This window comes from Trypanosoma brucei (assembly GCF_000002445.2).
Source record: "Trypanosoma brucei brucei TREU927 chromosome 11 chr11_scaffold01 genomic scaffold, whole genome shotgun sequence".
Classification (NCBI taxonomy): domain Eukaryota; phylum Euglenozoa; class Kinetoplastea; order Trypanosomatida; family Trypanosomatidae; genus Trypanosoma; species Trypanosoma brucei.
Window position 1 is genome coordinate 1635343 of NT_165288.1, and position 15143 is coordinate 1650485.

A 15143-nucleotide genomic window follows, 5' to 3' on the forward strand; every position below is an offset into this window, starting at 1 on the left:
CTGCCTTCCTTTTTTTTTTTCTTCCCTCTTCCTCCCCTCTTCCTTTGAGGTTCACTTCATGAAGGAAATAATAACCTTAAGGGAATTTAATTGGGGATGGATAGTCTTCCATGATAATGTGCACCGTGCGCATGCACACACACTTAGCGTCTTGACCATTTAAGCTGCCGCAGCGTTAAGGTGAACAGTGGTTTGCTCAACCAGTTGTGAAACCCAGGGTAGTTAATAGAAACCTACTGGGCACTCACCGCAGCTCATACGTCCCAACTCCGCCCCATCATGCGAGTTAATGATAGGAACGAAGAGATGCGTTAAATGTGACTCTTAGGGAACCACCATGTACCTACACACTGGAGATGTTAAAGCAGTGTAAAGATTACTGGAAGAAGGTGACATATTTGAATGAATAGAACCTCTCCATTCAATCGGGAAACAGGCTATTTGTTTCCGTTTGGCACATCTGACGCACCATCCGTACGGAGCGGCAAGCGGTTGCAAGGAAGGTGACGGCGAGAAAAGGGAAAAAGGATAACTACATATGCTTTCGTTTGCGGCAGGCTCAGCGATCGGCATAGGGAGTCGCGTTGATTGGGAGATGTTATAACCAACCAATTGTTGAAGGGGCAAAAAAAAATTTCCGGTGGACCGAGCTCCGGTGTAAAAATAGGAAAAAATCCAGCTACCTCATTGCTCTCCCTCCCAACGTACTCGCATATATGAGTGTGAGGAAGGGGAGATGCGATTGTCGGCGTAATCCTGCTCATATTTGACGGGCACATTATTTGTGTACCGCGGTATGAATCAAATAGCAACCCAGTAGTGGTGCGTCTGAGGCAGTCCCACAAGCTAAGGGCTAAGCCGCTGTTGCAACTTTAAAGTAGCACCGACGTCACGGTGTTTGTTGTAGAATGTGAAAACAAACCGCGGCTGCAATAAATCCCTCTGTTAGATTGCATGATCCATATTGTCAATCCCATTAAATATTAAAACCCCTGATTTTCTACAATTTGGGGCACATGCTTCAGGCTTCCAACGCCATATGTGTCGTAGGCAGCGTGAGGCTGTGACATATATACGCAGTATCTCACACAAAGTATTTCCACACTGTTAGAAGATTCCGCAAAGGACATAGTTCCGTTTGGAGGGCTAACGCCGCTAATTATTGTGTTTTGCTGACGGAAGGATCTCCGCGCGTCCCTGTTTGTTTCCTCAACTCTTACAAATCAAGCGGGTGGGACTGTCCAGAAGAGAATGATACTTTTACGTGACGATGTATGAGGTAAGTTTCTAGCGAAGTGTCACATCTTTGGAGTAATGCCACTGGTTTAATACTGACGTTTTGTCGCGCCGGCATCACCAATTTTTGACTTGTCTCTGCGGCGGCAGTTTTCTTTATCGTGTGTGTGTGTGTTGGGGGCGGGGGAGGCGTCAGAGGGAATGCTGTGACCAAACCGTATACCAGCGAAGGAGGAAACAGACAGAGGGGTAGCGTAACCGTATGGTATACAAGTAATCGGTGTGGTATACAAATGTTGAGAGAGTACCATGGACGGTGCTGAATGAAGCCGCTTCCCCCCCCCCCCCAGTCATCTCCCGTTATCCATCTCGTTTTCGTTCCCTTTAACGACTGGTAACGCAAGGGTTTCTTCTCGTGGTCATCTCTAAAATGGGATCGACGTTAAACTTCTCCTTCACTTCCATTCCTCATATGTCAGAGTGCTCAAGCAAAGCGCAAATATTTTTGCCTGCTTGTTTATGTTAGTACTCGGGATGTTGTGGGCTTGCGATACACTTTTCGTTAGAGGAAGAAGGCAAGCGAACAATTGGGATTAATCGCTGCTGTTTTTTTTTTAAATAGGCTGGTAAAATCTCCCAATATTCATGCAATTGCTCGTCTTATTGAACATCTGTACGGGTTTTACTTCAATTCGTGAAGCTGAGAACTGTTTTTCGTATCCTTTTCGCGCGGGGGCGTGTCATGGTCTAGTGAGCACTCATCAGGTGGTCATTTTATATTTGTATACCCAGCGCTTTTCAATGTGGTTTCTTGGGAAAAAAAACTTTTTTTTGTGAGCACTCATGCTGGTTAGCAGTTTGGGAGAATGTCCTTAACCTTGCATTGCAGGTTCCTCTGCTCCTTACTATTGGTCCTCGTTGACCACTCAAATGGAAATTTAAAACCTTCTACTTTTGCATTTCGTTTCCTACCAATTTAGTGGCACAAACATGTGTGGGAAGGATTCATCACATGACTACAGTACACTTGTAACCGCCCTTTCACGAACAATGGTTTTCAAGCAGGACTCACACCCACGTTACGAGGGTCCTGTAGCACTGAAAGTGGCAGCAAAATCGGGGTCAGATGATCGAGGTATGCACCCGTCACTACACGAAGCGGGTGTCTACAAGCTGATATGCCCACATCCTTCTATTCCTGATTACGTTGATTGCGTGGAAGATTGGTTCGACACGGAGCGCTTTCTAGCTGAGGAGGAGCGCCGTGGGGAGCAGCGTTTGCCTGTTCTCGTCACACAGTTTATCAAGGCAGTTGCACTTGACCGCTTTCTTTGTTCTGTACGCGTAATTCGGTGGTCCGTGGTCATTCACATCGCTAACCAGCTCGTTGAGGTACTTAAGCACATAAACAGCAAGGGCGTTGTATATCGTGACCTCAAGCTACCCAACGTAATAATTGGAGCAGGGGGTAACGTATGGCTCGTGGACTACGCGAGTTCAATGATTGTTGGGGGTGAAGAACCATCAAGTGGTGTAACGTCTCACATGCGTCCGCCAGAATCGTTCGAGTTCCCGGATCACCAAAGTGGGGAACAAATATCGCAAGCTCAGCTCTCTTTCATGGCGGACTTTTGGGTGTTCGGCGCGTTTCTACTGGAAATACTCTCTGGTCGTCCATACCTTGGGTCCTTCGACGTGCGGAGTAGTCATCTAACGCAGAGTCAACTGGAGGAAAAGGTGTTGGAAGGTGTTTCCGTGATTAAGGATCGTTACAAGGGTGCATACTACAACAGACGGTTTAATAAGAGTTTTCCATGCAACGCAAAGACTTTATGGGATGCGCTTACGGGGTTGCTTATTAAATTGCTGCGGCGTAATCCGAAGGAGAGGTTAGGCCATGATGGCGGTTGGTATGCCGTCAAGCAGCAACCATTCTTCAAATATACTCTCTGTGACCTCACCGTACCGTTTCCATTGGATTATGAAGATGAAATTGAAGAGCTTATGGCCGGTTTTTAGCTTTTGCTCCCCCTTCAGCTGCCCCGCCACCTCCTCCCCATCCCTAAACTATCTGTGGAAACCGATCTTCCTGAATGTTTATGGTATGAGTAGTAGCTTCTAGGAAGCGTCAGTTTATTTTTGAGTCATCTAACCTTTTTTTTACTTTTTTTTTTGAATGGTTTTCAAACCAGTGCCCGGCATTTTTTTTTTAAATCTGAGTTTGCAACTTCAACCGTCGTTGGTCCATTAATCGGGCATTGTTACTCGCTTCATCAACCTGTCTTGTCTCCCTGCTACTGAAGAGGATGGAGATGTTTTTCTGCTATCATTGACAGCTGTCAGAAAAAAAGAGAAAAAAGCAGCTCCCGTACTTGAATACGGTAGCATCGTCTATATAACTGCGTCGTGGTTAACGTAGGTGCGTAATATTCGTTTTTGTATAACTTTGCGTCTCTGTATGTTTGTTATCGTTGTTGATCGGTGTGTTCTTTTTCTAAGTTCCTGATCCGTGTATAGTTTCCTACTACTTTCGTTGTTGATTTCACTTGGATTTGCTCGGCGCCCCGCTTATTCAAATGTTCGCTCTGCTTCATCGTAAGTGCTGCCAAAAAGGAATAGGGGAAAAACCGAAAGGGACGCGCACAGATCGCTGTGGTCAAGCGGCTTTTGTACAAATCTGCAGCACCGCGCGCAACCCGCGGTGTTCACCGTAACATGTCCAAAAGGCTCTAAAGGGAATTGGATAAACTTTAAGCGGTTTGTTGTGATCGCACCTTTTATAACTATCGTTCAAATCGCTTTAATATGCACAATTTGTCTCCCTTATAAAAATGCAAGTGCGAACGCCGTACAAGCTACCCTAATATTTCGCCGTAGTTGCCCTCGTTTATAAACGAGTGGGTGGTAAGCTCAAATGTTTTTTTTCTTAATTACCACTTTCTCATAGTTTGTGTACACGGGTAAGGTTGAGCTTTTGTCATCCGATATTCTTTACCACTATGGGGTTGGGTGATTGGTTTGGAGGATCCAATGAACTGCGTACCCGAAACTCCTGGGAAAAAGACATTTAAGGAGCATGTTGTATTTCGCGTAGTAAGCTGTGGTGGACAGATTGCTTTCTTTAACGCGATGCAGTGGTATTTGCCGCCCTGTTTATGTGCTCGAGATGCAATTCCTGAGACGTGATCGCACCGATGTCAAGGTGGTGTTGCTACTCACAATGACACACATGATCTTTCCCCCACAAGTTAAAATAAAAAAAAGAGGAAATACCAGTCTGAGCATTACAAGGTCGGTTGAGACTACATTCACAACTGTGATGTGTTTAACGATGTGTTCGCCGCAACGAAGTATTTGGAAACGGATAATATTTAATCTGCTACCGACGTTCGCGACTACAGCAAATTAAGGCTGCGGAATAGGAGGGAAAAATCAGGGGTACCCTAATCAGTGAGCAGGGACGCAACCACGTGGTTTTCGCGTAGGATACGTCAAATGTTGTGTTGCATTTATGAGTAGCTGCGGAAACAGTGCGTGGATTACCAAGATAAAAAGCTTCCTCATAAGTTTGCAGAAAGACCAACGACGCGTGGGCTCTATAAAACTCTAGTGAGTGCCTTTATTATTATTATTATTTTCGCATGACATTGCGGAGGGTTGTATGTATTTTGTTGTTGACAAAGTTTTTCAGGTTCGTAGTAAACAAATGCGAGCATAACCAACTCGAGGATGCGGTCAGCGAGGCAGTGTATCTGATAGATTGCGAAATCATGTTTTTTTTTACCGTTGCCGACAAAAATTTGTTTTATTGGCTTGTTATCGTCACGCTTTGGTGTTCGCCGTTCGTTTACTCCAACGTGCCTCGCCGTGCCGCTTTTGCCTTCTGTTAGGGACATCTGCCTATCACTTCTACACTAGATTTCGATACGGAGTTGAGGGAACCCGAATGTACGCCTTCTTTTGGACAAGGAGGAACTCCGAACTCTTAACGCGCTTGCGCCTCATTGTACCCTTATCTCAAAGATTGGTCCTGCGTTAGGTATTCAGTGTGTATATTTGACCCTGCTGTGTCTCCTGGGGACGGTGATAGCAAATAAAAGAGAAGGAAGAGGTGTACTATCGTGTGTTTATGGTATAGGGAACACATTTTCCGTCTTACGCGTGCCCTCGTTTTCCACTATATTTGTCTCTTTAATCGGAAAACGTTCGCTACCAACGCCCGCAGTTCACCCTTGTTGCACACGTTAGTGTCGTGTATTTTATTGCTTTGCTGAATTTCATGCATAACAATGGCAGCGGTGGCAATAGTTTCAGGTGAAGGGTGTCAGATGTAGGTTGTCGTGTAATGCGTTAACTCGTCCACGTACCCTCTTCAATGCACTCCGTCCTTTCCTTTTAGCTGGTGGCAACTTATTCTTTATTTAAGAAGTGCAGCAGCAAAATATATAAAAAAAAAAAGCAGGCAACCAAATAAGTGGCACACCACTCAGCTGAACACCGTGAGTGGCAAGCGAGTGTGTAGATCAAAACAAAAATATTGTCCTTGAATAACCTAAGGCAAAGGGTAAGTGTTTGACAAGGCACTACCGGATTGTTTGTTCCGTTATTTTCCTTTTGCCGTAGTCTGCAATGAGCACATCCCTCACGTCGTCCTCAACTAACGCAGTGGGGAGGGGTCGAAGGGTCACGCGTTCCCTTGTAGGTGCAAACACTACGGGAGGTGGGGTCCTACGTTGTGTATGCACTGCGTACCTCGTCTCAGTACAGGAAACACTTCTGGAATGTTGCCGATGCAGGAATTGGTGTCATCCGGCGTGCGTAGGTGTCGACCATGCGGAACTGCGGCGCTACTACACTGATAATAACTATGTTTGTCCTTTTTGTAGGGGTATGCAGAAGCGAGAACGTGGTGAAAGTCGTGCCCCAGCACCACGGCAAACACCACTGCGGCTTCGGGAGGTTCCTGATCGAGCACCCTTTGGTTTCGTGACGCAACTGCGCAACCTATTGAAAGTAACAACGCGGGCGGCACAACAGGCGGGTTATACAATTATTGACCTTCCCTCCACACCACTGACGGAGGTGATGGAGCGACAATGCCTAGAATGTTGCGCTGAGGCAATAAAAGAGGCGACATTCTCGGAGCAATACCCGTTGTACTGCCTGAAGGAAGTTTGGACGCGCGCGCATCCATATATGCAGGGTACGTTACTCCGCTGCAGCGAATCTGGTCGGATTGTATCGATGGTTCTTTCCAACGGTATGGACGTGTATGGAAACCTTCGACCAACAATAACACAGTTGAAAAGCGGTATTAACCGCGGAATTATTGATAGAAAGCATCAGACAGCATTTATGGCGGCATGCACGAAACTGGATGATGTCTCCGACTTTGTACACATTACATTGAGCGCAACGCACAAAGATTATCAGCGGAGGGGACTTGCGCGCATGTTGATGGCGCTTGACCTACTCAAATGGGCGCTGAGAGGTCGTACGCGGGCTTACCTTAACATGGCGTTGGAAAAGAAAGTTGTGGATGGGGGGGCTCGATTGGAGTGTGTAGCTTCACCCTCCTCTCGGCGGCTATATGAATCATTTGGGTTTAGGGATGTGTATCCGCGGTTCGATCGGGAAACGGATGAACAGCGCTGGACACCAAAAGAGGCGGATATGGGCCGCGTCATGGCACACCTCAACTTTGTTGAAGATCTCGTAATCATAGCATCACGGTACGACCCTAGTGGCAAGAAAGCAGCTGCCCCTAATCAATCGTCGATTGCTAACGACGGAAGTGCTTCGGTGGCGACGGCGGCCGACTGCGCTGAACGTGTGGCCGCCAATAGTAACAACGGCCAGGCAGCAACACAAGCACAAACGCCCGCAGGGAGACGTCTTTCTCTGTTTGGGAAGAAATCGTAATGGCCTGTTGTGCATTACCTTATTTTTCATGGGTGTTTTTCCTCCCCAGTGGTACTTCCATTTTTCATGCCTCAACCTTACCTCACCTGTAGGGTGTTTCTTGCAACTTTCATTGGAGAAAACCCACCGAAGAGAAGGGAAGCCACATAGAAGGAGGAGGAGATAAATTGAATGTTTGTTAAAACGTTTAATCTACCGCAACCGGTGCAATACGTGGTTGAATGCATCGATGAGACGGGCCGCAGCCGCGTGCACCGCGGGAGTGGTCTTCAGTGTTTAGGAGTATTGTTTTTACGTGTGTGTAGCGGTGGTAGTCCCTTCCTTGACGGTACAAACGTTGGTTAACGTCAAGTGAGCGTTGATGAAGGCAGAGGAGCCTGTATTAGTATACATATTTTTATATATATATTTATACGCTTCATACCGTAGACAAAGGGGCACAAGAGAAAGAGGGTTCAGCGCTACCTATGAATATTCCTTTCTGTAACTGCTTTATTTGCTTTCCTCAACTCCACATCCCCTCTCTGTACGCGTAATTTACCGAGTACTTAATAATTTTTATGTGAGTTTATTGTGGGGACAAATTGGCAAAACCAAGGTTGCAGGGGAAAGGGTAAAGAAGTTCAAGGGTTTCCTCAAAACGCACATGTGCTTTCACGTGTTTCTTTCCTGCTCAAGGGGTGACAGCGCCAGCAGTCAAGGTGAAAAAGAAGAATTGGGGGAGAAAGGAAAAATAAAGGACAAGGGTGCCCTTCTCGGTCAATTTGTTACCTCACAATGGCGTGTAAGTGACGATCTTCCTGTGTCTTTTCGTTTCTCAATCTCATCTCCGTGTGAAATCGTATTCCGCCTCTTTTTCTTCTCCTCTGAAGGCACGTCAGGCGCAAGGTGGGCACGTGAGCCGCGTCGGCACTCAGCGTGAGAAATTTGGTGTTTGCAAAGGAGGTACCAACAGACAGTTGAGATAGAATCTGCGGCTTCGAACTAAAGGATTCAACGTGTTGAAAGAGGTTGAGTGGCAGATACAAATATAGGATATCAGGGAAGGTGTCATAAGACTAAATACGAATAATAACAATTACACCAATAATGATGCACTTGTCGTTACAACTATGTAAGCCGAAGACACTGGCGCACATGTTCCGCAAGTTGAAACTGGCGGGTGCTCATCCGGATGTCTTATGGGCCGTTGACGCTCAGAAGGCACAACACAACAGTGAGGAGATGATACGACTAGAAACCATGATGCACCAGCGGAGCACCCCTGGTGCGAGTAATAATCGCCAGAGTACCGCAGAAAGTTTCACATTTTGGCTGACAGATAATCAACAGCAGCCCCGTGCATTCGCAGCGGGCCGCAGTTCATTGCGATCTGTTTCGTGCACCATAAATCCCATAGCCCCAACGCGCACAATCAAGCAGCAGTTGACTCAGTTGTTTCGCGATGCTGGTGTATACGAAGATTTTGAGATTGGTGGTGAGGGGGTTGAAATGAATCTTGAATCTGTCCTACGACAGGCGGACGAGCGGCAAGAGGAACACCTACAACAGTCCGGTACCTTGTACATTCGCGGGGACAAGTCTATTGAGATGTTGCGTCGTTTTGGTGTCTTGCTAATCATCGAGGAAGAAGGTGTCACATATTTAGTTACATTACCGGATGTTCTTGACAAACCTGTAGATGACACGCCATCAACATACACTCCGGCTAGGAGTCTCATCGGCCCTGACGGTGAAATCGATCCCAGAGTTCAAGATTACATTCGTGATCGCGGGCTCCGTGCCTTCGATCTGCGGATGGCTGGGAGCCATTCGTCCGTTGAGCGCTTCGTTTCTGCATTTGAGCGACTTGAACGGCTATACGAAGTGCACCGCGGGCGTGCTATGCGCTCCTGCGTTTGTCTTGTCCTTTCAATCAAAGCGCCAAAGTGTTACGTGGCGGAGGATGGTTGTATTGTTCTTTCTGTACAGCAGATGCCCATGTGGGAGGAGTTTCTGCTTTCGCTTCCGCAAGAAGTGTGGCAAAGCTGCGTGCAGATGCACAGAGACTGGCGCGTCGGGAATGCACCAAAGTTTCACGAACGACAGCGCCAACTGATGAAGGTGGCAGACATGTTTCACTTCTTCCGCGTAAGACTTGACGGTTGTATCGGATCACAAACGGACTGGCAGCAGCAGTTCATACTTAGCATGCAAAAGGAGGAGATGATCGTACGGAACGCAGTGAAAAAGTATAACCTGAAGTCGGAGTTACTGAAGAGACGAGGCGAAATATGTGTATCGAATACCCTTCGTAGCGCTGTCGACCCCACGAAAGAAATAGGTTATCGGATTGGGGGAGATGGTCGTGTTTATTTCAATCATAGTGCGATGAATACAGGTCAAATGCTACGAGCACTCAAAGACAATCTTCGACGGCTTGAAACTTTTCAGAAACAGCACGACGACGCAGTAGCGACGCTGGAACACATGAGTCGCAGTATCCCCGTCGACTTCAGCGTGGATACCAACTGGAAACTTCGGGAAGAGGGAAATTTGGTAAGTTGTTTACAGCGGTTTGTCAGAACGATCAAGGCGAACCAAACTCAGCTTTCAGCATTCTTGACAATGCTGTTAAAGAAACGAGATGGTGCGGGAGCACCCAAGAAAAGAATGGTTTGGATCATTTCAGAAAGGTTTGACACACTTCCCAGTGGTGTTGTTTATATCCCATGGGACGTCGATTTTGACTCGATAAAAAAACATTTACTTCCCTCAGGGTGAACACAGAGTGAGTAACTGAGTTTCTATCTAGGTGATATAGAAGGCGTTTTGAGCGTTTAAGCGATATCAATCGCGCGAGTAACCTTCGCAATGTTTTTGAAGAGTTGAGATTACGGGACTTGTCTCATGCCACAGTAAATGCTCTCGGGGCGTGACAAATTGCGTCGCATAGGCGCGTTTTTTATCCTATAACAATCTGGCTATCTTTGTTTCAGTCACTATTCGGGACGTATTGTTGTGAGGAAGAAATTCACCGAGGATTAGGACATATGTGAGGCGGTAGCGCGAAGCTATGTCCAACTGAAAGTTATTGTCTCCCACTGAAAGTTTAGATGTACTGGTGCGGCTCGCACAACGCTTCCCAGGATTGTTGGGATTCCCTTGTACAAGGGCTTGATGGTACATGGAGCGGCTTACGTCTTGGCTACCCGGTGTTATGTCTTGACTCCGTCCGTAGTTTCTGAGCAAAAATGTACCAATAATTACGGTGGAATTGTGTGTGACGCAGCGGCAATCATTTACCGTGGCCGCATGTAGCAAACACACTTGATGCAGCAGACAAATATGTGTCGCGGCACCTCTGTGGAGGTGCTCCGCACGCTAACGGTTTAACCTGCGATGTTTAGCATTTCCCTCCTTTGATTACCAGTGATCTGTGGCGCATAGTAGGGTGGCCACGTACCCTACGTGCCGTCTTAAACAGAAACTGCAAAGTGCGTAATTTCCACAAGGAGAGACCGCTGAATGTATGTGTGACTTGCAGGTTCTTCTCTTTGCCGTCTCCGGAAATGAAGTCCTTTTTTGTTAATTCACCACAAAAGGTTGCGCAACACGTAGAGTGCACCGCTGTTGATGATGTCAAACAATGTTAATAACCTTGACTAGGGGCTTTAAAGGAGTGACGCTGCAAAATGACCCCTTTACTACGGAGCGAGATATGGTTGATTTGTCGATGGGCTTTAGTTGTGGGAAGTACTTACTTTATTTTTGTGAGGTCGGTCGATGCCACATTAATGTGTAGCTAATGAAGCCTTTCCGTAGCATTAACTGGGAATTTGTGCGGCCGGAGGCATGGAGGGGTGTTTTTAGTTGCTCACAAATGGTTGTTTAGCATCGCATGCGTTCTCAATCAGCCCTTTCTCATCAAAAAAAAAGGAATGAACTGTCAGAGTCGTTAAAATATGTGACCTTCGGGTCACTGGTTGTATTCAGTTCGCTGGTTCCGAGTCTGTAACACATCTTGACGTGAGATATCATTTACTGCTGCTTTTTTTTTTTAAAATGATGGGTGGGGGTTCATTATCGATTTTGGTCATACGTTCGGTTAATTCGTTCACTCAGTGTACCGTGTTTTATTTGAATGTTTTGTTCCCTTTGAGCACTTTGTTTTCCCTTCCTACACCCATCCTTACAAATTACCCATGTCTATTACAACTCTCTGCTGAAAGGTTAAGTAGACGAGTCGATCCGCAGCTTCAGTGCATTATTTGCAAATCCTACAATTTACTAGGAAGCGGTAAAAAGATAGTTAATGGCCACTGCGCGGTCGTATTTTTACTACCTCGACGCCCATGGGAACCTCTTTCCCGTCACAGACATTAAAGGACTCATTGACGGTACAAATATTCCAGCAGGTCCAATACAACTGCGTGACCGGGCTTTTCTAGACTTCTTCTACTTGCGACTTAAGCGAAGTGATGTAGAAGATGCAGCGGCATGTTCTAACGTTAGTGACCGTAGGGAAGAGGGGGAATTACTGCTGCACAGTGGCGCAAAGCTAACGCCGCAGGAGGTAGTGCAACACTTTCCGTATGTGAGCATATGTGGTCCCGAAAGAAATTTCTTAAAGGCAGAGGAGGCCCCGTTAGTGTTTGTAAACTACACTTCTGGTCATCCAAAGTGCAAGCAGCAAAACGGAACCCTTGCGTTTGGCGAGTCGCTATGGGAGGACTTCCAGCCCCAGGCGCTGGTCGTTACACGGGAAGGTAAACTCTTTCATCCCATCACTAAACTCAAGAATCTTATAGCCACTCAAAATGGCGCAGGTGATGCAGTTCCACGTGGCTTAGTTGAAGCTCAGGTCGTGAAGAAATTGGGGCTGGAGTTAGTTTGTGACAGCGCTAAAAGTGGATACTACGTCCTTGAGTGGAAAGGACAGAAGCAGCGCATTCCGTATTTTGACGAACTGTGAATAGGACAATGAATTTGTCCGTGAGAAATGATGCCCACCTTCTACAGATAACTTGCTTGTCCAAGCTGTGGAGTTTGTGACGTGTACACGCGCCTCTTAACTTCATGTATTTTATTTCAAACGAAACCCTCGTATCAATTGCGGCCTTCTTAACTACTGTGAGGCTCACTTCCGCCTCCACATTTATGCAGCCCAAGAGGTGTCCTCAACCTTCAGGACCAGTAGTGCCGACGCTTAGCTTGTTTTTTTCACTTTGAGTTTTAGGTTAATACCGTTAGGACTAAACTGGTAGGCTTTGCTGTTGGAAAGACTGAGTGTGTTGATTTGTCTCCAGGAAGGAAGGTCTCCATAGACGACTCTGGCACTGAAACTAGCCGAGGTCAGGGGATTGGGAATACAATATATATATATATATATATATATTCATATATAATTTTTACCCCTCTCTCTATCCACCTGTGCGTGCGCAAAGTAAAATGGAAACCAGTGGCCCTAAGACAGTTCCGGGGACGGATCTGTGTCACAGAGTGCTTTACGCTGCGGTGGTGGGTGATAACGCGAAAGGCTGTCTTCCGGGATCGGTTAAGAAGATGACACCAGATGGAGTTGTTATCGTTGACCATGTAATGCGATGCGCACGGTATTATGTTCCTGGATTATGCCTCTCTGGATCCTTACCGACATCAAAATGCGAGTCCTTATTGGATTTTTCGGATCAAGTACCTCCATTAAGTGCAGAACCGCAGAAGCAAGAACTTATTGACAGGATACTGTACTACTCGAGCGAATTGGAAAGCAGGACGCAGCAATTAGAGTTAAGAAAGCAAGAGGTCCAATCTCTTCAAAATAAGCTGCGTATTGTAAACAAAGAACTTAAGAGAAGAGGGATAGTCATAGCGGACACTCCTGAGCGTGGGTACACGAAGGGAAGCGACTTCAAGAAAGTGTACAGTCCGGATGACAGCTATATCGGGAACAACTTCCCCGCACCTCCAAATTCAAGGGACATTGGCAGTGATGACCCCACACGACCGCCGCTCCCTCCCCTCCGCATCGACGGCGATTTAAGATCGTATACTTCGCGCCCACCTCCCCCATACTCTGCAGAGCCACTTGTACCGCCTTTCATATCGTGTGCGCTACCACCAAAAAGTTTGATCGCTGATCAACCAGGGGTGACGGCACTGCCGTCGGGGAGGCGGGTTCAACAGGCATTCGCAAAAATGGTCCAAAACTCCCGGAGACATGATAACCCCGCAGCAGCCGGCTGCCAACCAGTCTCCAATAGGGACGGGTTGGTAGGCACCATACCACAAGCAGAGGGAGTGGAATCAATCAACGGAGTGGAGAGGTTTGGGAACGACGGCGCAGATAATAACTCGAGGAGGGAAGAGGAGGGTAATTCGGATGTCGCTGCTAAGAAGAGTCACTCCTACAAATAATATCAGGAGTGAGTGGTGGCGTTCGTACTCCGCCGCAGCTCGCTATGTATGGGTATGTGGCTGTGGTTTTTCCTTACCCCGTGACGGGTAGTGAATCACATTACTGTTTCCCCATGCGAATGCACATGCAGGGGTGACTATTCTGATAAGTGAAGAACAAAACTGTAGTGGTTCGGATGGCTCTTTGGTACTTACTTGTGCCCCTAACAACTCGTTAACGCTGTCCTGACGATAACCGCGCTTGCGAAGTTGTTTTCGCATGGTAACAACGGGAGTGCTTCGGACAGGGAGCTCTGGCACTACTTCATCATATGTACCGTCCCTCTTTATTTTTTTTAAAAAAAGTGGACCACGATGTTCACCACTATATTGTGGGTGTGGGAACCTCTGTTCGCTATAGTGCCACTGGCCGAGGTGAACAGCAAAAGGAAAAACAAAAAATAAATAAACTCTCATTGAGTTGAAGGCGCGCAGCGCTCGCAAGTGTTTCAGAGTGGAGATGCATGCTGGTAGTCCTTCCTTATGTTTTCAGCCGCTGGGTACCCTCCCCCATGTCTCTGCCTTTCTAACCCTTTTCTGGCTCATAATCTGCAGCCCATAACGCGCGCACAATTACGCGATACCTTCGACGCCCTAGCAGTCCGGAAGATGTTCTAAAAGCCAACTTTACCAAAAGACTGTTAATGGGGCCAAATAACTGATTAAGACAGGTAACTCCGGGAAGGTGGTTAGAGTAATGGGATCTGTGTTTAGATGATTTTTGTTGCTGTTTTAATAAAAGTGACCCTTTGACCTCTTTGGAACTCCCTTTCGCCTCATTGTGCGCTACAGACTCTTCTGCAAGTGTTCTAAACGAAAGGGAGTTAACTTATTGATATCGTGTTTCCATTTTGAGGGAGAAGAGAAGCATCAAAGAGTACAAGAAGGGATCCACCGGCACCTTGATCTCATCTTCATCTGTTTTCCCATGTTTTCTGGAGAAACCTAGTAGTGAAGATGTTGTGTTATGATATAGGAGGCAGTGAAAGCATTGAGTAAGGAAAAGTTGTTTTCCTTCTTTCCTCATCCCCATTGGTAATTGGCACGTAACGGCGTCACCACCCATGTATCGGGGGCTTTCGCTGAGTGTTGGATGAATGTGTGTTCGGGGTGCGAGCAAGGATCAGCAACATTTGTCAGGTAGAAGATACCTTCTTAACTTCTCATCAGAAATGTTGATTTTGCTTCATCTGCTTTAAGGACGAGGGGAAGTTTATGGAAGTGTGTGAGAAAACTTAAGGGGGTGGATTTGTTGTGGTGCAGGCAGAGGCTTAATCCCTGGTAACGTTTTTCCCTTTGATAAAGAACTGAGGACAAAGGGAGTTAGGAAATGATGTGGGATATCGTCTTCTCTTTACCCTTTGTATGTGAGAGAGGCCCCATGGATGTGTTACACTGGGGTATTTGTTGTGTCTGATGGGCGGAGAAGCGTTAAACTAAAATTAGGTGCGTAATAACTGTGGCTGTGGTGGAATATTTCGTGCCAAGCAGGGCGACAGCATTTGCTTCCTTGAGATATAGAATCACGTGCTGCCATAATGATTAGGGGT

At 46.7% G+C, this 15143-nt stretch overlaps 5 protein-coding genes across 5 annotated transcripts, besides 3 other annotated features; all 5 read left to right on the plus strand.

Annotated features, from left to right (window-relative positions):
• Nucleotides 1-45: part of a sequence feature (CT-rich) that runs on past the window's edge.
• A 2181-nt stretch (nucleotides 46-2226) lies between these two features.
• On the plus strand, nucleotides 2227-3255 carry Tb11.02.3640 (protein kinase, putative; the record flags this gene model as incomplete). The annotated part of the gene is made up of 1 exon (XM_823568.1): nucleotides 2227-3255. The coding sequence occupies one exon, from the start codon at nucleotides 2227-2229 to the stop codon at nucleotides 3253-3255; it is 1029 nt and encodes a 342-aa protein (XP_828661.1).
• A 2610-nt stretch (nucleotides 3256-5865) lies between these two features.
• Nucleotides 5866-7158, plus strand: Tb11.02.3650 (hypothetical protein, conserved; the record flags this gene model as incomplete). Its single annotated transcript, XM_823569.1, has 1 exon — nucleotides 5866-7158. One exon carries the CDS (start codon nucleotides 5866-5868, stop codon nucleotides 7156-7158), a length of 1293 nt encoding a protein of 430 aa, XP_828662.1.
• A 391-nt stretch (nucleotides 7159-7549) lies between these two features.
• Nucleotides 7550-7572: a sequence feature (AT_rich).
• A 675-nt stretch (nucleotides 7573-8247) lies between these two features.
• On the plus strand, nucleotides 8248-9921 carry Tb11.02.3670 (hypothetical protein, conserved; the record flags this gene model as incomplete). The annotated part of the gene is made up of 1 exon (XM_823570.1): nucleotides 8248-9921. One exon carries the CDS (start codon nucleotides 8248-8250, stop codon nucleotides 9919-9921), a length of 1674 nt encoding a protein of 557 aa, XP_828663.1.
• Nucleotides 9922-11452: 1531 nt separating this feature from the next.
• On the plus strand, nucleotides 11453-12112 carry Tb11.02.3680 (hypothetical protein, conserved; the record flags this gene model as incomplete). The annotated part of the gene is made up of 1 exon (XM_823571.1): nucleotides 11453-12112. One exon carries the CDS (start codon nucleotides 11453-11455, stop codon nucleotides 12110-12112), a length of 660 nt encoding a protein of 219 aa, XP_828664.1.
• A 399-nt stretch (nucleotides 12113-12511) lies between these two features.
• Nucleotides 12512-12544: a microsatellite.
• Nucleotides 12545-12588: 44 nt separating this feature from the next.
• Tb11.02.3690 (hypothetical protein, conserved) lies at nucleotides 12589-13554 on the plus strand (the record flags this gene model as incomplete). The annotated part of the gene is made up of 1 exon (XM_823572.1): nucleotides 12589-13554. The coding sequence occupies one exon, from the start codon at nucleotides 12589-12591 to the stop codon at nucleotides 13552-13554; it is 966 nt and encodes a 321-aa protein (XP_828665.1).
• Nucleotides 13555-15143: the final 1589 nt, after the last annotated feature.